The sequence below is a fragment of the Gekko japonicus genome, unplaced genomic scaffold, assembly GCF_001447785.1.
Source record: "Gekko japonicus isolate JY-2015 unplaced genomic scaffold, Gekko_japonicus_V1.1 scaffold2579, whole genome shotgun sequence".
Lineage (NCBI taxonomy): Eukaryota > Metazoa > Chordata > Lepidosauria > Squamata > Gekkonidae > Gekko > Gekko japonicus.
Window position 1 is genome coordinate 167,108 of NW_015164275.1, and position 23,550 is coordinate 190,657.

At 43.4% G+C, this 23,550-nt stretch overlaps 1 protein-coding gene across 4 annotated transcripts in view; it reads right to left on the minus strand.

The window, feature by feature from the left end:
* The window catches only part of OXNAD1 (oxidoreductase NAD-binding domain containing 1), a 26,870-nt gene continuing 3,320 nt past the window's right edge, over nucleotides 1-23,550 (minus strand). For all 4 annotated transcript variants that reach the window (XM_015408753.1, XM_015408751.1, XM_015408754.1 and 1 more), the window contains 7 exons: nucleotides 19,095-19,240; nucleotides 18,451-18,514; nucleotides 13,989-14,095; nucleotides 6,112-6,253; nucleotides 1,984-2,226; nucleotides 1,049-1,157; nucleotides 1-433 (listed from right to left, as the gene is read on the minus strand). In XM_015408753.1, coding sequence (XP_015264239.1) covers nucleotides 279-433; nucleotides 1,049-1,157; nucleotides 1,984-2,226; nucleotides 6,112-6,253; nucleotides 13,989-14,095; nucleotides 18,451-18,514; nucleotides 19,095-19,240 — 966 coding nt within the window. In that variant the 3' untranslated portion in view covers nucleotides 1-278. The remainder of the gene's footprint in view (nucleotides 434-1,048; nucleotides 1,158-1,983; nucleotides 2,227-6,111; nucleotides 6,254-13,988; nucleotides 14,096-18,450; nucleotides 18,515-19,094; nucleotides 19,241-23,550) is intronic.

A 23,550-nucleotide genomic window follows, 5' to 3' on the forward strand; every position in this document is an offset into this window, starting at 1 on the left:
TGCAGCGGTAAACGTCTCATACATCATTTCTAAAAAGTCAATGGTGCTTAAGGAAATATATTATTTTATTTCCAGAGCTGCATCTGAGACAGCCACATATACAAATTTGTCATGATTATAAAATCTACTGAGCACATTTAGTATAATGAACAGAAGTTCATACAGGAAGTTCTCATTTGTATAAACTGATCACAGTCTGCACACTGTAGGTATTCCTCTCCCTTGCCACACAGTCACTTCATCACCTTCCATTTTTATTTTGTGCTGAACAGCTGTTGCTACCACCACTTTTCAAAGAAAATGTTCTTTTGAGCCACACCAAGATTTTCCAGCAGCTTGGAGATGGATTCTATCATTGGCGGTGGACCACAGATGTACCAGAGCGTCTTCTCGGAAATATATTTTTCTAGATCTTTTCCAGATATTCTTCCTTCTAATAAAAGGAATTAAGAGATAAAGAGTTAAGAAAAATACACAAGTAATTGTAAAAAAAAAGTGGGTGGGTAAGTGAGAAGATGACTAATGTTTCAGCAGCCAGGTCTCTTTCAGCTGTTTGGATAGATTGCAAGGATTTTACTGTTGTCCTTATTAGATTCAGATTTGTTGTTTTAGCCAAAGGCTAGTCTATTATTAACTGAACTATGGTAAATGTCTTTGTTCTGCAGTATCCCAGAAACAGATCAAAACTATCTGTGGCATAACAGAAGGTGAAACAAGATCACATCTACCCTTTGGGCTAGTTAATTACTGCCAAAGTAAATAAATAAGACTGTCTTGAAGCACAGTGAGAATTCGAAGTACCAGTGAACGAAAATCATAGTGGCAACCGGAGCAGCTGTCCGCTATATTTGAAAGATGATACTCTTCCCATGGATGATGCTTCAGAATCACTAAAGTCTTCTTTTCTGGTTAATACTGAAGCAGTTTGAAACTTAAATTATGAGTATGGAAAATCTGGCCAAACACTCAATTTCAGTATGCCCCCTCAACACAGAAGTTACAATTCACAACACAATGATTGTTTTTTAAACACATCAGTGGTACATACCCTTGATGTAAGGCTGAAGGTTCTCACAGATTTCTGAACTCTGTTGGGTAACATGGAAACTGCACGTGATCTTTCCAGGAAATGCATTTGTTAAGGCAAGGATATGTTTCTGAAATGTGAAAGATACTTTGGTCATGCTGTAGCTCAATAAATCAAAACAGATGCAATCTGCAGAAATCCAACACCACAGATCTGAAGATCTGCATTAGAATACTCTATTCTGAGCAATGCTCCCTCTAAGCTGTGGAGTCCTGTGAGCAGAAATCCTACTTTGTGAGCTACTGGCATTAAAGTTATGAAGGAGCAATTTGGCTACTACATAAATTGGTTTGCTCTGGAGCCCTCCTTCCTGAGCTAAGACAAAAATGTGTGAGCCGGAGGCTAAAAAACTGTGAGCTAGCTCACACTAACTCAGCTTAGAGGGAACACTGATTCAGAGTATCCCATTTAGAAAGATATGCAAATTTTTCATTTTTACAGTTTTACAAGATTTCTTTTGCTGCAATCCAAGCATGCTTTCAGTCAGAGATAATATTTCTTGCACATGTTGGCATTACTGTCTGCATCCCCCCCAACCTCTCCAAACCCCACTGCCCCTCCTAGTCGAGTCAAGCTTTCGAGCAACAGGTCAGAGGGCCAACTGGAGAGCAGTAGTGCCAGAGGGCAAAGTCCTAATGGAGAGGTGGCTGGCTTCACCGGGAAGTGGCAGAATCACAAAATATTCAACTCTTGCCAAGAGAGGAGACGGGCTGCTACCTCCGCAAGCACCAGCCCTGGTCCTCATACTCTCCCCCTCTCCTAGTCTGACACAGCAGCGTACCATTGCCTGCCTTCTGTTCAAGATGGTTGTTCTCATGGCCCAAGGGTCACAGAGCTCTCCTCAACCATGGATGCCAACCAAATGAGTGAGATAATGCTTGTTTCATTTGGCTTACCCTAAACAGCAGCTCATCTGTGTTCTTGGCACTGTACAATAGGTTAGTCATCCCTATTTGGTATCCGGTTCCTCCCTTTTCTTGTTTTCTATGGAGGTCTGTGACATGGAGCAGTATGGAAAACAAAGGGTTAATTCCTACTCCACCTGCTATGAGCACGAGGTCTACAGGGGTATCAGTAGGATCAGGGTCAAAGAAGAAGTTGCCTCCCACTCGCAAAGCCACTTCGGAATTGAGAGCACACTAAAGGGAAGAAAGGGTTGAGAAAAGGATGGTTAGTTGGACAGCAAATCAGGCTGGGCAGTACACGCAAGAGCTCCCAATAGCGAAGAGAAAGCACTGGCAGGTTGAAGAAACACATGGTCAGTGGCAGCAACATTCGCTTAGGGAGAAAACGTTTCAGTGGTCTAATATGCGCATTCCTCAAAGCTAAGAATGTTCTCTGGCAGACTGCTCTGAGAGATAAGATGATGGAACAGTCACATTATTGCATAAACTCATAATAAGCAAGCTGGCTATTCGGAAGAACTCCCATGAGATTTTAAGATCCCCAGAAGCTTCTTTGATATAGTTATTATACTTTCTATTTTTGAAAAACAAACTTTTTAAAAAATTACAATCCCTGGAATCAAACTTTTTAGACATAAAGTTCCTAGGAAAACAAGGAGTAATGAGAAGAAATGATGCCATTCTAATGGACTGCTCTACTTAAAAAACTGCATTCATGCAGACCTATGCGTATCTTACGGGCACACGATAACCAGTGGTGTTACCAGCTGTAGAGACCTAGGCATGCTTCTAGGGTCAAGCATTCACTCCTTCAGTGGAAACCAAATAATGAAATAATGATTTCCTCAGGTCAACTTGCGCTTCCTGTTTAAAGTAGTTTGCCCATGCAAATAACCTCTATACAGCATGTTCTAGCTGAACAGTCTTCTTAAAAATATATATTCAAAAATTCAAAAACTGCTCAACTATACACCCCCCCCCCAAAAAAAAACACCCCACAAAACATGACAGATATATCTCTGAGACCAGGTACAAGTATGACAACTTTCCTCAAAAAAATTAAAGACTATTTGATTACTGGGTCACTTAAATAGGAGAAAATCAAGAGCAAAATAAATTCTGGCCTATTTTACCAGTCTGATGAGAACATGCATTGTATATGACTACTATAACTAATGTCTTTAGTAATAGATCTGAAAGGTTTAATAGTAAATGATAATACTAACTGTTGTGTGAAACCTTATAAAAATGTCATCTGTTATGTAATAAATAAGACTGATAAGATAACATAAAAATGAAAATATAAGTTTTTAAGTTAATAGATCATATATATTTTAAGCTATACTCTTATGCCATTATACCATATATATCTTGTTAAACAAATGTTAAGCTATTATATCATATACTTTGTTATATATATATACATAAACATTCTGAAGAAGGAAGGTCCTTAATTTTGGTAAAATTGCCCTCATAATACTTTTTTGGTAATTATATTTTTGATCTGTTTTTCCTTATCCCTTCTTTTTTTTCTGTATCCCTTATAATACAGAAAAACTTTTTTTAAAGGAGAACGCGCATTGTACAGTGGTTACAAAGTTCGACTAGAATCTAGCGTTGGGTCTGAGAGACCCAGATGTGAATCCCCCACTCGGCCATGGAAGCCTGCTGAGTGGCCCTGGGCCCGTCACCCACACTCAGCCTAACCTGCTCTACAGGGTTGTTGTGAGGAGAAAATGAAAGAGGAGAATGTCGTAAGCCACTTCTGAGTCCCTCCTGGAGAGACAAGTGGGGTGTAAACAGAGTAAATTAAAAAATATATAAATAAAGGAAATCTTGTTCAAAATCTAAAAGGCTTTCCCCTGGAATCTTGTACATTCAAAGGTTGCTAGAGAACCACGGAGATATAATACATTGCACCTTTATTCAGAAAGTTAATAACTAATCTATATTATTAGTGTGGGGGGGAAATAACTATCCATACAGCCTCTTCTACATCTATCATTTAAAAAAAATATTTAAATACAATTTTGAAGAATCATACAGTATTACGTTTGTATGCACACTAAAAGTTGCTTGAACCAGCCAGTATTTGCCTTTGCTGCCATTTTATGTATCACCGATGCTCAGTCACTCAGCAGCTACCCGTGGCTCTTTGCCATGCTATCTGTGGTGCTTCTGGGTATTGTTCCTCAGTGTGGCACCAGGAAAGCAAGCCAGGCCATGGCCTGGTAGGGTTTGTGGCTGGCAGTGGTTCTCACCTTGAAACAGCCACTAAAGGGGCTGGAGGATAGGGAAGGCTGCAGGCCTCATATCCTCGCCAAAAACAAAAACAAAACCCACCCTTCTCCACAGCCTCTGCATCCTCATCCCAGCACCTGGGTGGCAGCTGAGAGTAGAGCAACTGCAAGCTGGCCATGGGCAGAGTAAAACCACCACCACGGCAGCCACCCAGGAAAAGAGCAGGATGCCCACAATGGGGTGGTGGTGGTGCTGGTTTTGCTCCGGTTTCTCCAATACTGTGCCATGGAAGTCTCACTGTCCCCCTTGAGATGCTGTGCCTCACGCTGAGCAGAGAAGCGGGAAGGACTTCCCCTCACTCCAGACACACAAGGGCTGGCTTAAGTTTCAAAAGCAGCGGGAAGAGAGAACCCCGCATACTCAGATGGACACAGCTAATTAAAATGATATTGTTATATATTTACTATTGAGAGTTACTTATATATTTTTATGGGTATTTTTGGGGCACAGGGCGTACAGCAGTCACTTGCCTCTTTTGGTTGATGGTAATTGTGAATGTGGCTCTCCATGAGCCGTGAAATGAATGCCACTGTTACATATGATGGCGAAACTTAATAGATTCCTAACACTTAAGACAGAAACCCGAAAGTCAGGCAAACTGTCTGAGCTATTAGTTGAGATGTAAATGTAGCTTAATTCTCACAACTGTCACGCTCTCTCAAATGTCATCCAAGTATCTCACTTTGTGGATTGTGTCACAGTTGTCTTCCAGTATCTACTACCCTTGTGGTTACTAAGAAATTAAGAATAGCTCTTTTTAAAAGATCCAATACACATCCCAGTCCCCATTTTGTTAAGGTTCCTTTCGGTCTTCAATGTATAGACTGCCAAGGTATCAGATTTGCAAAGATGAGAATTATCATTTTGAAGATACATTCAGACAGGGTGAAAACCTAAACATGGACATAATTGTTATCGGTTAATCATAATCAGCAGTGATCCAGGCCAATACAGCAGTTTCTGTTGTGCTCTCATTAATCCAAACATAGCAACACACTTTTTCTAGGATGGGCTACTGCTTGCAACTGCTTCCAGTGCCGCAACACTGTGAACGTAATTAAAAAAATTAAAGCAGAAAAGCCCATTAAGGAAGGAAGGAAGGAACCCTCCAAGGAGATGCCTCTGAGGCAGATAATTATGAGGTTAGGCTTTACAAGGTCCCTAATGGGCAACAGGGAATCAATAGGACATCTCCACAAGTAATCATATTAGCATGTGTGGTCCATACTTTTCCAGAAAGTCTTTCAAAATGAGTTATTTTATTGAAATTCCAATGATGCATGAAACTAACCTATTTAGCAGCAGTAGGAGCACATTTTACGGTCACGTGGTAACTGATGGAGAAGGATCAACCTGGGGATTCTTTTTGCTCAAGTGATAAGACGGCATCGATTTTACACTGAACCGCAAGTCAACAATACAGGAGCTTATTTCTCTCGACGACAATAAAGCTGAAGGGGGCCAAAGAGAGGAGCTGCTGTTCATGCAAACTACTACGAAGGGTGCCAGACCGTGACAGCAGCTGATGTGCTCTGCTGCTGATATTCATGTGAGAAGGAAATGCAGTCCACAGAACATTCTGGTCACTGTTTGCGTATGCTGGAGAGAGGGGAAGGAATGCGCTCTTTGTGTATGGGAGCAATTGGAAAAACTGGGCAATTAAAGGGGGGGGGGGGAATTAAAGACAGTGTACAATTCCACAAGGAGAAAAGGGCCTTATACGGGAGCCAAGCAGATTTCCCCCCCATGGACATTGGGGTACAAAACAAATGAAATGCAATACAAATATCAGTCTGTGCATAACTATATTTCACCTACCTGTGTGTGCACCCAATGAGCAGGAGGATGTGTGGTACGTTTTACTGCTAGTTCCAACTCTCCTTTTTGTTCCAACAGACCAGGACTGGAACATATTGAAAACCCACCAACTACAGCAATGCCAGGTATAAAGAAGTCAACCCTAAAAGAAAACATAGGACTCTTTAGGATGCTCATAAAGGACCTTGTGAAACCTGAACCAGACACTAATTTTCTGCATTTTCCACCTCTAGCTCTAGTTAACCTGATTACATTTTGCATTGTAACTCTGCATCCTGACTCCAAGTGCATCCTGAAAGAGATGGGGTCATGCCCTCTAAGTAACACTATCCAACTTGGCTTGCACTGAATTTTATCCTAGGGCACCACTAATCTCAACCCTTGTTAAGGGGCTGTGGTGGCTGAACTTCAGACCAGAAGGTCGGTAGTTCAGCAGTTCGAGACCTGAGTGCCGCATGAGGAAGTGAGCTCCCGTCTTTGGCCCCAGCTCCTGCCAACCGAGCAGTTCGAAAGCAAGAAATTGCAAGTACCGGTAGATAAATAGGTACTGCTTCAGCGGGAAGGTAACAGCGTTCCGTGTGCTTCGATGTCTAGTCATGCTGGCTACATGACCACAGAAATGTCTTCGGACAGCACTGGCTCTTCAGCTTGGAAACAGAGATGAGCACCGCACCCTAGAGTCGGATGTGACTGACTTTCAAGCAAGGGAACCTTTACCTTTATACTGTAGCTAGATACTGCTGTTCCACTACTGCTGCTTTTGGACTAGTATCATTACCTGCAATCTGCTATTCAGCTTTGTTCAGCAGTTTTGTTTTCATAGATTTCTGACTACGTCAAATATGTTGTTTGATCAGTTCCCGCCAAGCCACTTGTTGGCCACAGCAATAATGCGCTAATGAAGGTATAGTCTGTATAATAGATATCCTGCCTTTCAAGACATTGCATGTAACCAGGCTCTTACAAAGTGGACCTCAGGTGCCTCTTCCAGGTCGAGGACAACAACAAAACAGATGGTTTCCTCCTATTCCTATATTATCATCAGACAACCGTAAGTACCTATTGTACCAGCCTAAATAGAGGCAGTTCTACCAATGGTAACTTAGTACTTATAAAGTTAGGAAGGTACTGAGGTTGCTGCAGATCAAAAATCCATATGCTGCTGCAGGCAAAGATTTGAGCTTATTCCCACTGAAAAGACAGTCAGATCCTCTGCAATGCTACAAGCCTCCAGAGAGCCGAACCTGCCTTCAACTCTCCAAAAATCTCACTCACAAACCATCTTTTAATAGATGATTACGTAAAGCCAGTTTGGTGTAGTGGTTAAGTGTGTGGACTCTAATCTGGGTGAACCGGGTTTGATTCCCCACTCCTCCACTTGCACCTGGCTGGATGACCTTGGGCAAGCCATAGCTCTGATAACATCTGTTCTTGAAAAAGAGCAGTTCAAGAGCTCTCTCAGCCCCACCTACCTCACAGGGTGTCTGTTGTGGGGAGGGGAAGGGAAAGGAGTTTGTAAGCCGCTCTGAGACTCCTTTGGGTAGTGAAGGGCTGAGTATAAATCCAATCTCTTCTCTTCTTCTAAACTTGATTCAATACAGATGACATTTATAACCTGCCCTTCATTCCACAACCAGTTCTCGAAGCTGAATACGTGCGCAGTATGCTACTGGTTTTATTTTACCCAAAAGGGCACACTTTTGCCCCAATAGAACTTCGTTCAGCAGAGCAGCCACACAGAGCCATCTGTTTCTGCATGCCAATCATCACCCTCATGGCTCAGAACAAATGTGAACTCATTTTAAAAGATTCTTTCTTACTCTGCAACTGTTCAGCGTTGCTGCCACCATCACCGAGTTTTTCAAGGAACAGTTATGCATTCTTGAAAAGGTCCTAAGTTCATAAATATGAAGTCTATCCACAAGTCATCGCAGATCAAAAATTAGGGTCCACATAATTGATACTGTATTGCAAGCAGCATTGTAGCACCCTCTAGTGACGAATATTTCAGCATACATCGAGTTACAAATACGCCTGTATGGTTCAGTTGGGGTACAAACTGGGCAAGGACTCTGTCCCCTCTTGTGAGATGGGCTGGTCGTTATACAAAATTAGCATCTCATTAAAGAGCTGCAAGCTGGCCACCACTCGCCTGGGGAAACACAGGCTGCCCTGTTTCCCAGCTACTGCTCCATCCCCGTCTCCTCCCTTACTGCAAACTTTCAAAGCAGCTTTTGAGTAAATTTAGCCATTTACCATTTAAAACCTCACTAATTCTTTCTGGGTTGGGGGTGAAGAAGATTGCCTCTGACACGGCACACTACTGGTTAGGTCACAATCCCATCTCAATCCCTTTCCCACAAAGGCATCTGTGTAGGTGTATATACGTACAACTGGCAAAGAAACAGTATGTCGTGGATCAACCTGAGGCCAGCGTGGCTGAAGACTCCCCAGGAGTTGGGGAGCTGCGTGCCTCCAGATTCACCCCCAGCAGCTGACCCTGAGCCACCCACGCTCAGCTCCGAAGCAGCCAATGAACCACAGCTGCCTGTAAGGAGCTCATCAGACTCACTCCTGCCTGTTGAACGGCAGAGGCAGAGGCTCCGGCAAGGACTAGAGACGCCTAGACAGAGAGTGCTTGGCTCTTTGCTTGGCATCGGCTGTTTGCTGATAACGGCTCTGAGTAACGACAGAAGCACTTCCAAGCAGATGACTGTAAATAGGGCTTGTTAAGAGAGACCTATAAAAATCAGACCAGGAGACCTGCAGAGTGTGGAAGCAACGTGTCACAGTTCTGTGAACCTTGTGGCCACAGCACCGGACTCTGCCTTGCAACCTGCCCCCTTCAGACTGACACCCAACTGTGCTTTTCAGGCCTGCCTGAACTTTGCTGATCAAAGACCTTGGACTGACTTGACTCTGCTTTCCTGGACAACCCATGGACTCTGCCTGCTGCTGAACTGGTATTTGATCTCTGGACTGGACTCTTGGCTGTGATCTGGCACTGCTGCACTCCTCTGCCTACATTCCCAGGACACCGTACATTTTTAAAAGAAAACAAAATGCCTGAGCCCACAACTACAAAAAGTGCTCACATGAGGACTGAATGTATCTAATAAAAACATGTTCTAATAAAAACAAACTGATTGGAAAAGCAGCAAGGTGCACAGCCAGCCTCTGCTATGATGGCACTACACGCAGGCACTACATACAGAGCCAAACAGGTCACAGGAGTTCTGTATTTAATTCTTTGTGAATACTATTGCAAGGTATAATCCTCCAAATTAAATAACAAAGGATTAAAAACTCAATCTGAGCAGCACAACAGACTTCCTAGCAGATTTGCAACATCAGAGCAGCTTGCAATCAGCCAGGGAGGAGAAGGAGAGCCCGATGAAACGTGAGGAGGACAGCAGTGCACAGGAGTGCTGAAGAGAACCTATGGAAACGCCCCCAGGCCACCCGAGTCGCGCTTCAAAGGCCGCGCACCAACCCGTGCATTTGCATACTCACAATGATGAACAGCTACAGATTCTGCTCAGCTTTATTCTGGCAATGCAATAGAGTTAACTGTGAAATAATACCCTAGGAGATGAAACAAGCTCGCTGATACCGGAATGATGCCTCAAACTCAGAGTACGCTCAGGAATCCTCCACTAATTACAGATAGCAGCAGCTTCCAACATATTCCACCCAGAAAGCTATAGATATTGAATATAATTATAGTCATATAAATGCAATTTATATGCATTTATTCATAATTAAACATCAGAAAATGTGCTATATTGAACAGGCTATCAACACAAGTTGAACAGAAGCTTGATTAGGAGAAGGAAAAATGAAAATTCTACATAATATAGGCTAAAACTCCTCTGAAATACCATTAAGAAAGGTTTCCTTCCAAAGTTTCCCACATATACTACTTGAGTATTGAGTACAGGCTTCTCCTACCCAGCACACATATGCATGCAGGCATGCATGCACACGCACGCACACACACACAGAGTCCACTGCATAGCCTTTAAAGCTGAAGCTGTGCACAGAAACCTGCTCCCTGGGACTGCCAAACTGAAAGCTATCCTATGCTTGACTGGGACCTCTACCACCAGTCTACATAACGAAAAGCAAGCTCTCTCTCATGAAAGTCCCTGTTTCACTTTAGTGGAGTTTGACTCTTCTCTTTATATACATGAAACATCTATATATCTAATAGCCAAGTGGCCCCGTCTGTGCGGATATCTAAATCCTCGCTCCGGGGCCACTTGGGGGGCAGGGAGAGGTTTGTGCACACGTTGGGCAGTCCCCACGTGTGCACAAAAATGCTAAATGTTGGAAAAAAATTTGGGGGGATGTTTAACGGAACGCTCTACGAAGGCCGCCGCCGCTTGCGAGGGGAACGGGGAGCGGCGAGCAGGGGGGGGAGGCAGAGCGGCGAGGGCCGAGCGGCACACCGCTCGGCCCTCGCTGCTGGTTCCGCCCGGCCCTCACTGCTGGTTCCCCCCCGCCCCGAAGAGGGCACCGAGCGGCGTGCCCTGCCCCGGCAGAGCTCGCCCGGCCGGACTGCTTTGGAAGGTGTGCCGGGATTGGGGGGGGGAGTAGCGAGGGCCAGTGGGGAAGGGAGAGAGAGCAGCGCCGACTTCCCTACTCCTGCTGCTTCCTCCCCCCCGCGAGTATCGCGGGTCCCCCTCTTGTAACTTCATAATACCAGAATGTGTAAGTTTACAGAAGATGTTCATATTTTCTGTCAGGACACACACATATGAACACATGAAGCTGCATTATACTAAATCAGTCCATCAAGGTCAGTACTGTCTATTCAAACTGAAAATGGCTCTCCAAGGTCTCAGGCAGAAGAAGAAGAGATTGGATTTATACCCCGCCCTTCACTTGGAGTCTCAAAGCGGCTTACAAACTCCTTTCCTTTCCCTTCCCCACAACAGACACCCTGTGAGGTGGGTGGTGCTGAGAGAACTCTGACACAAACTGCTCTTTTTCAAGGACAGCTGTGCCAGAGCTTGTGACTGACCCAAGGTCACATCAGCAGGTGCAAGTGGAGGAGTGGGAAATCAAACCCGGTTCTCCCAGATTAGAGTCCGCACACTTAACCACTACTCCAAACTGGCTCTCCTTCACATCACCTCCTACCTGATCGTCTTAGCTGGAGATGCCAGGGACTGAACCTGGGACCTTCTGCATGCCAAGCAGATGCTCTACCACTGAGCCATACCCCCTCCCCCACATAATATTATGTGACAATACTGACACAATATTAGTAGAACAATGGGAAATAAGAGAACCTATTGAGTTCTGAAGCTGAATAGTGGCAACAATTAAGGCAGTTATTCTAAGGGGGGGGATACGCCATCCCTCCCAGGGGGCATTCTCAGTTTTGGGTAGTCCTTTATCTCCACTTGCAATGGCTTCTGACACAAGCGAAGGAGAATTATTTTATACTGCTAATTTGTAGGCCACTAGGTCCCAGTGCCATGTATATGGGGGGAGTGGGAGTGGATTCAAGGTTAAGAACCACCAAGCTAAAGTTATAGCCTCTCTAATTTGGTGCTTCAGCACAGACATTAGGAAGATTCCCTGCGTGCACCAGAAGCGCCTGTCTCTGCTGACAACCAGTTTTTCTTTGTTCTTTCTCATGCTTCATTAAGATATTCATAGTAGTTGAAAGCGGACCAAAACTCAAGCCCCAACATTCCTGGTACTTCTTTCATTTACTTATATACCATACTTTGACCAAATAGGTTTCTAAGTGGCTTACACTGTAAACTTCTTCACATCATTCCTGACATATTATTATATTATTCTAGGCATATAATCTGGAAAGATCAAAAATAGCAAATGCGAGTCAATAGCAATACAAATAGGCCAATTCTTGAACAAGGTCGCTGAGCGAGTAGAAAGGCTGGCTCCTATGGAGCTCTCCTGTTAATGGTGACATACTCCTCTCATGCCAATGCAAGATTTCTCTAGGATCCAAACCATCATATTTGTCTTGCAATTGACCTCAACATACTACTGCTTAGAAGAGACTCAAACACTCAGGAATCTCAAAGACACTGAAGAGTCTACTAAGCTGCATTTTGCAATGGCTCAACCCCCGTAAGAGGACAGAATTTGAACAAAATCAGCTAGAAGAATCAGCACGTCTTTTGTGCTATGCAAATTCAACAAAGAGACGTGTGCATGTTTTCAACAGAAAGGCAAACCTTGCCACTTCATTATAAAAGTAGGCCTTATTAACCTTTTCCCTCATGGCCCGGTTCTTCGTGCCACTCATTAGAACACAATCACACTTACAAGCTGCACTGTAGAAAGTCAGCATGCCAAACAGAATTAGAATACTTTAAAGAAAGATAATGAAAAGAGTAATTATAATTAAAGATTCCAGTTTTCAGTATGATAATTACCAAAACATTTTGAAGGGTAAATGTTTCTCCCAAGAACCAGCCAGCGCGAATTTAGTATGCATCTGTGCACATGTGCAAAGATTTGCAGCAAATTACTCCACAAACATGAATTATTGCAATCAACATCTTGTTTTCTTGTTCTAAATGTAAAAGACTACAAAATTATCACTGTACTAGTAACTCACGCTATTAACATCCTAGCACATAAACCATGGTTCCTATAGAACCTGTTCACCAGATGGACCCACAATAGAAGGTGGTGGTGGTGGTGGTGGGGAGAACCAGAGAGAAACTGACAGGCCCAGTTTTCAGCCCACCCTCAAAACGGCACCTGAAGAGATCCACTCAATACATCCAGAGTAACAAATTCTAATGTGCAATGTTCAATAATGACGGTTTCACTGGAAGCATTGAGGTCAACAGTAAAGAAGGGATCACAGCTCAGTGGAAGACAGTAAGCATGGCACAAAGGAGGCCCTGGGTTCATGCTCAAGAATTTCAAATTAAAGGATCAGGTAGCAGGAGATGAGGAGGAGTCACGTCACAGAGAAGAGGATTCAACTTGGCAGCCCAATGACTTGACTCAGCATGAGGCAGCTTCATGTGCTCAAACATACTGCAGCCAGAGATCCAAAGTACTACTTCACGTGCTCCCAATGGTCAGACTGTTTCAAAAGACATTTGCCATATAGTACACAGGGCTGCTTGTCTGAGAAACAAAGTCTACCACTTTGCTGGGCATGTGGAAACAGACATGTGGTTCATTGGATCAAGCCCACCAATTTTGTCATATAGCTGAAGGTATCAAATAACTTGCATCATTCACCAAAAACACTACACAGATAATGCAGCATGCCAGGAAACGTATTTGTACATTATTCGTTCCAGATGTTTCATTTAAAGCTGACTAGTGGGGAAAAGTCTTTGTCACTGTGCATTTCATAAGAAGTGTATCATTTGGATTTATTTGTATAAATTTACTGTCACCTAAACAAGATGCTGGAAGATCCATGAATGAATCTCTTGAGCGGTAGTTACTGGTAAAAATAGCAGCAGTGGAGTCCCTGATCTGGATCAAGTCCATTGTGTTAGGAGGTTCAACCCTTTCTTCTATGGCTTTCCCCCCAGCCTTAAGCATCCTCCTGCACCAGTATTTGGTCTGTTAGAGGAAGCATGCAGACATTATTCAGGCAACCTATGTATTTCCCCCAAATAGCAGCTCCAGGGGCCTATTTGAAGACAAAAAAGTGGTGGTAGTGTGTGTGTGTGTGGAGGGGGGAAGGTTAACACTCCCCCACTGCAGTCCTGATTCAAATGGATGGCTATTGACCAATAAAAACCAGGTGAAACTGCTTGGACAATCCATTTCATAGGTCTTGCAGAGTCTCATTTTGCTTGCCTCTTAAGCATATACTTGTAAATTCCTCCTCTTTTTATAAATCCAGAACAGAGCCTTACCATTGCCCTGCCTTGAAAGTAAATTCTTTCTCTGTGACTGCCAGACGGAGCCTTTTAACCATTTCAGATTCACTGGTGATTCCACAGACTTTTGCTTTAGAAATAATCTAAAAGACAAAACAAAAGTTTCTGTATGATCACTGCTCTTTACAAGAAAGGTATGCAAAAGTCAGAAGAGATCAATGAAAGCATGCTTCTAGCAATGGACTGTCAATAGTGGATTGTGATAACTATGATTCTTAATGACATTGTTCAACTACTACCAACAGATAACCTATATTTAAAGTTCTTGATTCCAAAGCATAGAGAACTTCATTTTGCTGATATTCTGTAGCTTAATTACTCTGACTTCAGCACAGTAGAGATCAAGTTTCTTAGATCAAAGAAATTAAGCAAAACAGTTGTGGACAACTAAACCTCTACAGTTATGCTCAGCTTATCGACAAAATACCATTTTAAAAAATGGTAAATCCTCAAAGCACATTCCATTCGTAGCAGAGACGCAGAATGTTCCCATCTGGCTCAACAGAATTGTTTTCTTCCTCCACCCAGGTACAGATAGGGAAATTTGGGAACATCTCTGCCAGTTGCAAAATATCCAAGCTGGGCTTCTGTTTCTGTTCCCATTTTCAGGTACTTAAAGCCTGGATACGGCCAGAGGCACAAGCCAAATGGCTCTTGGCCTATAGCCCCGAGTCACTTGCGCCCAGTGGATCTAGGACCAGCTCAGGAGTTAGTGTTATACATCTTTTTTTAAACCTATATTTTTCTGTCTTTTCTTACAAGCTGTTTTGGGTCCCCATTGGCAAAAGTAGCATATAGATGCTTAAATAATATGAAATAAAGTAACCATATGCATGGATGCATGCATAGGCTATGCACTGGACCACCACAGGGAACTAGTGATCTGTCAGTTTCTCTCATTTCTCTATCCAACCTTCCCACTCTCCTCTATTCAATATACTGGCGTTCCGAATCCAAAGCCCTGAAAGAGAAATGGGGCCCTATTGGGTCCTATAGAAAACCCCCACATGCTGCCCACTGTTTGTACAGTGCAGAAAGGCATCACAATAATATTTTCCATATAGCATCTTTTGATTCCCGACCACTCAAAGTTCCTATGCAGACAGTCTATCAGGATTGCAGTACTTCACTCAGACACGGAATGCAGTACTCCAAATGCAAAGATCTGAAATCTTCTAGTAACTGTAAGGTAAAGGTTTCCCTTGCTCAAAAGCCAGTTGAATCCAATTCTAGGGATGTGGTGCTCATCTCCATTTCCAAGCCGAAGAGCCAGCACTGTCCAAAGACGTTTCTGTGCTCATGTGGCTGGCATGACTACACGCCAAGGCGCACGGGACGCCGTTACCTTCCCACCGAAGTGGTACCTATTTATCGACTCGCAATTTCTTGCTTTCGAACTGCTAGGCTGGCAGCAGCTGGGATCAGAGACGGGAGCTCACTCTGTCATGCGGCACTCGGGTCTCAAACTGCTGAACTACCGACCTTCCGGTCTGCAGTTCAGCATCTTAACCACTTGAGCCACTACAGATTAAATACACATCAGAATATCCAAATGATTGCAGAACAGATAGGCCTCAAATGTCACCCACCCTTATATTTATTGGTGTATGAACAGAGAATCCTGGACATTCCAGAGGGAGTCTCTCCTGCTTTGATAGCCTCCAGTCTGTCCAGCCTCAAAAGTAAAAAATTTAGCTGCTCCAGCTGGGCATTCCCAGCCTGTGCCCAGCTGATCCCCTTACAACGCTCACTGGTGCCCCCCCCCCCAAGCCAAATATTTGCTTTAGATTACAGAGTTTAAATATACTGAAAAGTCAGGTTGAGACAACCACAAGACTCTGTAAATTTAGAGTGCTTTTAAAAATAAAACAACCTCAGAACAATCTCATGTAACTACAGTTATAACGGTGTCCTTTCCCATCCAGAAATACTGGCGTCCAACAAATGAAATTTTAACCAGCAACACTTTAATGTAAAACATATGGCAGGAAATGAATCTCTCTATAAAAATATTTGAATATGTCTACTGTCCAGTAAAACAACAGGATGCTTGCCAACTAAAAGCAAGCATACGTATTCTTAACTTTAGTAGACAGCATTGGTCCAAAACAATGTGCATACTACTTAATTATTCTGCTGCCTTCTGAATACTTGGTACATGTTATCTCTTAATGCAGAAGCCCCAGGGTAGCAAATGAGCACATGCTCCAGCTGTCCTTTCTTCACATTAACCTATGACCTGATCTGTGAACACAGTATTGGCAATTTTTATTAGTTTCTCAATACAAAATTGTTATAATAAACAAGTTTGAGTCAGAACAATCTAAAAAGGTGCAAAAGGGACGGCAGTGTGCTCTGTTTCTCTTTTTATTCCCTTTGGAATTATTCTCCCAGACTTGTAAACAAACCTGATCACCAAACAAATGTCAGAGTGCCTCTATGCTAAACAGACCTTGTAATTAGATTCTCAAGTGCTACGAAAGAGAAGCTGAGGCTAAATTGAACTGCGTTATCACCTTGCATACTGAGAATATAGAGAGTTAAGCTGCTATTTCCTGCTTTCTTGGTAAAGGTATAAATTTTCTGAAGTCAGCAGGGAGAGCTCCCCAGGCCCCATTTTGTTTCTACCTAAAGAGGACACCAAACTCCCGTTCTTCACTTTTGAAAACTCTCCTACATCAAGGAAAAGCAGGATGTGGGCAGAGCTAGGAAACATGCATCACATTTATGAGAAAAAGCCTGAACACTGCTACTATTTCAAGGCAAGTTTCAATTACAAGTGCCTTCACTGCCAAGAATAGTAAATTCTTGTTTACAATGTTTGTTAATCCTCAAAGTACTTGACTAGCAAAATGCCGTTACTAGGGAGGATTTTTTAAAATTAGGCTACCACATATTTTAAATATCTGTATTTGTTGTCGGATAGCAGGGTTTTTTGTGCCAGGTAAGATATTTATTTAGTTAAAACATTTATATGCTGCCTTATCTCCCCAGACTCACAGCAGTTAATCATGTAAAGCAAGTTGTATGGACACCAAACAGTCCATTAACAAGATTAAAAAATGCACAGATAATAGACTTTAAAATGCAGAGAAAAAGAATGCACAGAATTATACACACTTATAAACATGACCACAGCCTTTTACCTGGCTGCTGAGGACTATTCTGTGTTCAGTAATGAGGGAAGAACTAGCTGCTGTGGCAATATTTTCTCTTCAAGCTTCATTTCAAAGTCCTTTGTTTCAAGCCTGAAGGCATTCCATTTTTAACAAACTATTTTGGAACACGCTATCACTAAAAGATGATAAATGGCACAGAATCTCATAGAGAAGTATATACTGGGGCGCAATGTTCCCTCTAAGCTGAGTTAGTGTGAGCTAGCTCACAGTTTTTTAGCCTCCGGCTCACACATTTTTGTCTTAGCTCAGGAAGGATGGCTCCAGTGCAAACTAATTTATGCAGTAACCAAATCGCTCACTCACAACTTTAATGCCAGCAGCTCACAAAGTAGAATTTTTGCTCAGAAGACTCCACAGCTTAGAGGGAACTTTGCTGGGGCGTTTCACAAACCGCAGCTGCCAAAAACAACATGAGCCCCATGCAAAGGTGAGCACTACTTTCTCATGCCCCGGACAACTCAGATCCATCCCATACATCACATGAAAACAAATCACGTGATTTGTGCACAGGCTCATAACAGGTTCTCTCCACGTGCCCTGTACTCCCCTCTGCCACCATTTCTTTTCTCCCACTTATGTCCCATCTTTCTTCCAGTGAGCTCGGGGCTGCACACATGGTGTCCTCCCCATTTTATTCTCCCAGCAATGCTGTGAAGCAGTGTTACCAGGGCTATTCTGGGGTAGGAACGCACAGGAACTGGCCACGCCCAATACAGCCAAACCCTCAGCGTGCGTGGCTACAGAGGGAAGGTCCGGAGAGCGACCCCCCCCCCAGCGACTCTGAGGCGGGCGGGCCAGGGGGAGCCCTGGAAGGATCAGGGAAGCATTTAAATGGTCACGGGGTGCCCGAGCAAGCCAAGGGAAGGCTGTTTAAACTGCCTCCCCTACAAGGGCTGGCTTGTCTGGGCTCCCTGCAGCCGTGGGGTGCCCGGGCAAGCCAAGGGAAGGCATGGGGTGTGGCCTAATATGCTAATGAGTTTCTGCTGTTGGGTGTGGCCTATTATGCTAATGAGTTCCTGCTGGGCTTTTTCTACAAAAAAAAGCCCTGAGTGTTACAATGCCTAGACATAACAACTGACTCAAGGTTACGCTTTCTCCCTTCCCTACAACAGAGACTACTGGATTACAGCCACCCTACTAGCACCTTGCTGAGGTCACTGAGCCCCTGGGGCCTGTGGAATCTTATGCCTCTAGCTGCCCACCCCCCCACCGCTCTGCACAATACAGTTCATTTCAGGCCTCTATGCACCAATACCAACCTCCTGCCGAAAGTCATTTGCTGTTCTCTCCAGATGATCCGACCTTCTTCTGGATTTCATGTTGCTTTAAACACAAAGCACAAGTTAACATTTGCCCTCATCAGAATGCACAATCTGTCTTAAACAGGGGAAGCCATGTGTTATTTATTTATTTACCTTATTAGTCCTCCTTTCTCACTTGGACTCAAGGCAGATTGCATTTAACATTAGTTAGTTTACAAAAGGAGCAATTTTGTTAAGAGGTGGGATAAAATATTTAAAATAAATAATCTAATTGGTTAAATGCAACAACACTAAAACTTTTTGCATTATGTCTGAGTATACAAGTTCTATCGTTCTTTTTACAGTTAGAAAGAAAACTGATACCTACTTTATGGGAACATCTGTCTCAAAGGCTGCTTTCGCACAAGTTGGATATTGCACTTTCAATACAAGTGGGTTTTCCTGTTTTATACAGGAAAATCCATTTGCAAATGATCATAAAGTGCATTATCCAACTTGTGTGAAAGCTGCTTCAGTGTGAAATCCTAAAGTCAATGCTTAGAAATGTGGAACTCTGCTTAGGACTGCACAGGTAAAACAATATGTAGGAGCTGAACACATATATGGCACAAAAACATTTTCAAGAAATTAATAAACCTTACCCATTTACTGTGCAGTAACATAAAACTGCATATTTTGGCCGTAAGAATGATGAACAGCCCGGAATAACACCAGCGGTACCTCTCAGTAATGGAGGAATAGCAAAAATAGCAGCGCAGACCATACTGTTCTTTAGTCTTAATTCCAACTGTAAATGCAGTTATAAAAGTAAATAATTAGATTTGTTGTTCAGTTTCTTCTCTCTCTTAAATCACTAGGGAAGCTTACACAACAATCCCAAACAACCAGATCTGTTCAACTCTAAAACAGACAAATGATTTGACATCCAATCAATTACTTGTTACCTTTATCATAAAAGTATTTACTAGTATGATGGGGGAACACATAAAACTAACCCATTACTGGACAGGTAATGACATCACAGACACTTGCCTTGAGTCAGGCGCTCGCATCATAACCACATCCCCCTTTCTATTTGTGGTTATTCAAGCCAGACACACCTATTCAGGAAACAATACTCTTCTCAGCTGCATATGCAGTCCCTCCACATTCCCAAAGGCTGGTTCTCCCATCACTGAACAAGTTTATTTTATTTCTTTTTGTACCACATCCTCTCCTGTACAGTCTTGGAGAGGTTTACAATAAAACATTCCACAATAAACATCCAAAAAACACATCTAAACATTAAAACAGTACCAGCTATTCAAATATAATAATAGAAGATTCATAAAACATTAATAAGTATAAACAAGCAAATTGCTTTACAGTAGGTTGGCAGAATCCAAGCCACCTGAGAGTGAAGACATGGACATGATGGAGTGGAGGATGGGAGGATACGGGCCAGGAAACGATGTTACGGTGCCAGTCTTGATGCTGGGAGTTTTGGTGCTGGAAAACCTGAGCCCCATCAGACATTCACTGTGTTGTTTCCAGGTGCCATTCTAGCATGGAGAGGCTTTGCCTCATGGGGAGTCTGGTGGGAGCTAAGCACCATCCACTGGTCCCTGTTAAGAGTCCCCAGGCAGGGCTCTACCTGTCAAATCAGCTTCCTACAACTGGTAGGGACAAAAGCAGGCAGGGTGCCTTCACACTCTGCCAAACCCTTGGGTGGGGCTCCATGGGGAGACAGGACACAGTTGTGTGTTCCCACGATGCCACCCTTTAACGTAGCTTGTGCCTGCGTTTTTGCTAAAAAGAGCCGAGTTATCAGGAGCCACTTAGTGAAGCTGTAGTGTAGGGTATGATGGTGTAAGGTACAATCAATCGCCTGATGAATCCTGGAGCCCTACAGTCTCCTTTTCCGGTCCTTGTTTTAAAGTCTTCTATTCCTCAGGCAAATTTGTTGTGAACCACCCCACAGTCAGGATAGATCCAGATGGGCAGCCGTGTTGGTCCGAAGCAGTAGAACAAAGTTTGAGTCCAGGGGCACCTTTAAGACCAACAAAGTTTTATTCAAGGTATGAGCATTCATGTGCATGCACACTTCCTCAGATACCTCTCCATTTCAATGTTTCTTAGGAAGTGTGCATGCACATGAAAGCTCACACCTTGAATAAAACTTTGTTGGTCTTAAAGGTGCCCCTGGACTCAAACTTTGTCCCATAGTCAGGAGCTGATCTGGGGGGGGTGGTATTAGAAAATTTCATCCACTCGCCCAGTCAAGGTTTTAACTTCTAGAGTTCCTGAGAGAGCCAAACTCTGAAGAACAACAAAGAAAGCAACTCATGCTGACAGTATTTTGACATGGCACCTAAAAACTGTAATGGGGAATAGAGAATCTTCATCATGAAGCAGATTGGTATTAATCCAAATTCACAGATGAGGAATCAAGCCTGAAGCACAGTGGCTTCCCCAAGGCCACCTAGCAAGTCTCTGGCAGGTTGTACTGCCGTACCGCTTTGTAGTTCAAGAAAGATTCCAGTTGCGCTTCACAGCAAGTTGTGAACTATTCCTTGAAAGCTCTTCTTCTCTTGGGCCTCCATAATTGTTTTTGTACATCTTCTTGCATGACCATTCCCAAGCCAGGCCCTAACATTCTCCCCAGCTCCACGATGCTGATCACTGGTTCCCCTCCCATGTCACAGTGGGCAGAATGTTGAGACTGGACAGAGTTTAAATCACAACCAGGTCAGGGTGCAACATGTCTGTAAATGGAGCACAGGTTCTATGTAGCAATCACATCTACCAGCCATTGAGAGATCTGCTCTCCATGACTTTATCCATTTCCTGTTTTTCTTGAAAGAAAACTATATATCTAATAGCCAAGGGTCCCCTGTGGATACTTATTTCCACAGATCTGGGGGAACATGGAGGGTAAAGAGGTTTTCCTGCACACTTGGGACTATCTCCAGGAGTGTAGAAAAATCTAAAATGTTTTTTAAAATGTAGGGGGAATACTTAAATCCCCCCAAAAGTAAAACTGTGTTCTGTGCGCATGCGTGCTTACTGAGCTGCAGGAAAAGCAGCTGTCTCTGTCGCTGTCCACTCCACCGCTAGGACTGCCAGGAAAAGCCATTGGAGTCACAAGGTAACCCACGGTGGCAATACCCATCCCAGCTGCTGCTTGGCCTGCCACAGCAAGACCCGTCCATGTCGCCGCAGGAACCGTCCCCAGGACTGCCAGTAAACAGGATGGTAGGGGGACTCCTGGGGCCACCGTTCTTCTCCCCCCCCAGCTGGAGTCCTGCGCCCCATCAGTGGCCGCCGTGGGCTTCTATTCAAAGAAGCAGCAGCACTGGAGGAGTGGCTAAGCTCAGTGGGCAAGCAAACAGAGCACTGAGTGGCCGCTAGGTGGGCTGCCCTGCCAGCTTTTTACCTCACATGCTTCCCCCCCCTTTTTGTTTTAAGCCGCAACTTTGTTAGGTGAAGGAGAGGAGAAAGCAGTTCCAGCAGCAGGAGCAGCGGCCCACAGGAGGAGCGACCAAAGCCAGCCAGCCACCAGCTGCCCCACCTGCCTCAACCATGCCGGAGAGGAACACGTGTCCAGTATTTTTGTTGAAACCATCTGGCAACCCTAACTGTATTATATTTTAGGTTCTAACTTGTATTTCCAGAAATGCTCGTTGGATGATTTTGATTATTTTCATTGTCTGTTTGAAGGTTTAGATAGATAGATATTGTTTATTACACAAGTTGCATGCCATGACAATATAGAGTTTGAAGGTATATTCCTTTAATCTGCCATAACTGGTATTTAGTACAGGTATTTTCAATGGTGTGATTATAAGTCCTTCATTAACACACAGCTGCTTTACTTTTCATGTTTCACTTAGGATCTTGGAAGGAGCCTGCTGTCTGGAGCCAGGCCTGGTCTGCATGCTGGAGGTTTTTTGCAGCTGACTAAATTGTTTTTGTTGACATTATACACACACTATATATATATATATATATATACACACACACACACACACACACACACACACACACACCTGTTTGTTTCTATTTTTCAGGTTAATTATTTCACCTTAATGTACAGGCCAGACTTGGCTTCATATTTACTATGCATTGGTTTGAGCCCTATAAATGTGTACATTTAATTACTGATAAAGACAGTTATCAAAATACGTTTGGACTTTTCTTGTCTCTTTGCTATTTTACGTATTGCATATGCATATAAATTTGGTTGATGTGCCTCACTTTTTAAAGTATTTTAGGATGTTTTTAAATTGTGTTTTAGGATGTTTTTAAATTGTGTTTTAAGACATTTACATCCATATGTATTTGTTTTTCTGTAGTGTTTTGGTTTCAGCTCAGATCTTACCATTTCAAGCAGATTCAGGTGGGTAGCTGTGTTGGTCTGAAGCAGCAGAGCATTGTGAGGGCTCTGACAGGATCCATTCTGAAGGAAATATGCTTATTTTTAAAAGGTGCATCTTTTCTCCCTTTAAATGCTAACAACAAAGCAGAGAGTCCTGCTTTGAAAAGCAAAACCAAGCGCAAGTTGAAGGGTTCAACACCCTGTCCCTTCCCTGCATGGCCAAGAGGCAAACTTAAGGTTGTATCAGTCTGCAAATGGCCTCACAAAGCTGTTGTGAGGGTTGACCAGTGAAGCCAATGCTGCATTTTGCAAACATGAAGTGCTATTCAGTGTTTCTCACACTGAGGTCAGGGGACCCGTGAGTCCATTGTAAGGACAGAGCCCTTCTCATACAACCCAGCTTACGTGAAAACACTGACTCTGTTTTCTGGAAATGGGGACAGAGACTCCCCAGCTCCCTTCACATGGCTAGAGTTCTTAAAGCCACTACCACCCATAATCACCTGGCTTTCAAATTACTACAGAGCATGGGCCAAAAAAAAAGTGTTGCTTAGCTTCCAGCTACTCACAGCTCAGCCCTAAGAATTCTGATTGGTTGAGTGGAACTGGGATGGATGACAACCAGGGGGCAAGAGATACTGTGACTTATGGTGATGGAAGGGGACACTAGCATCTATGTGACTGAGAAAGGTGTTCCTCTCCAGATAGAGAGCATCCTTTAAAACTGACAGGGTGGACAA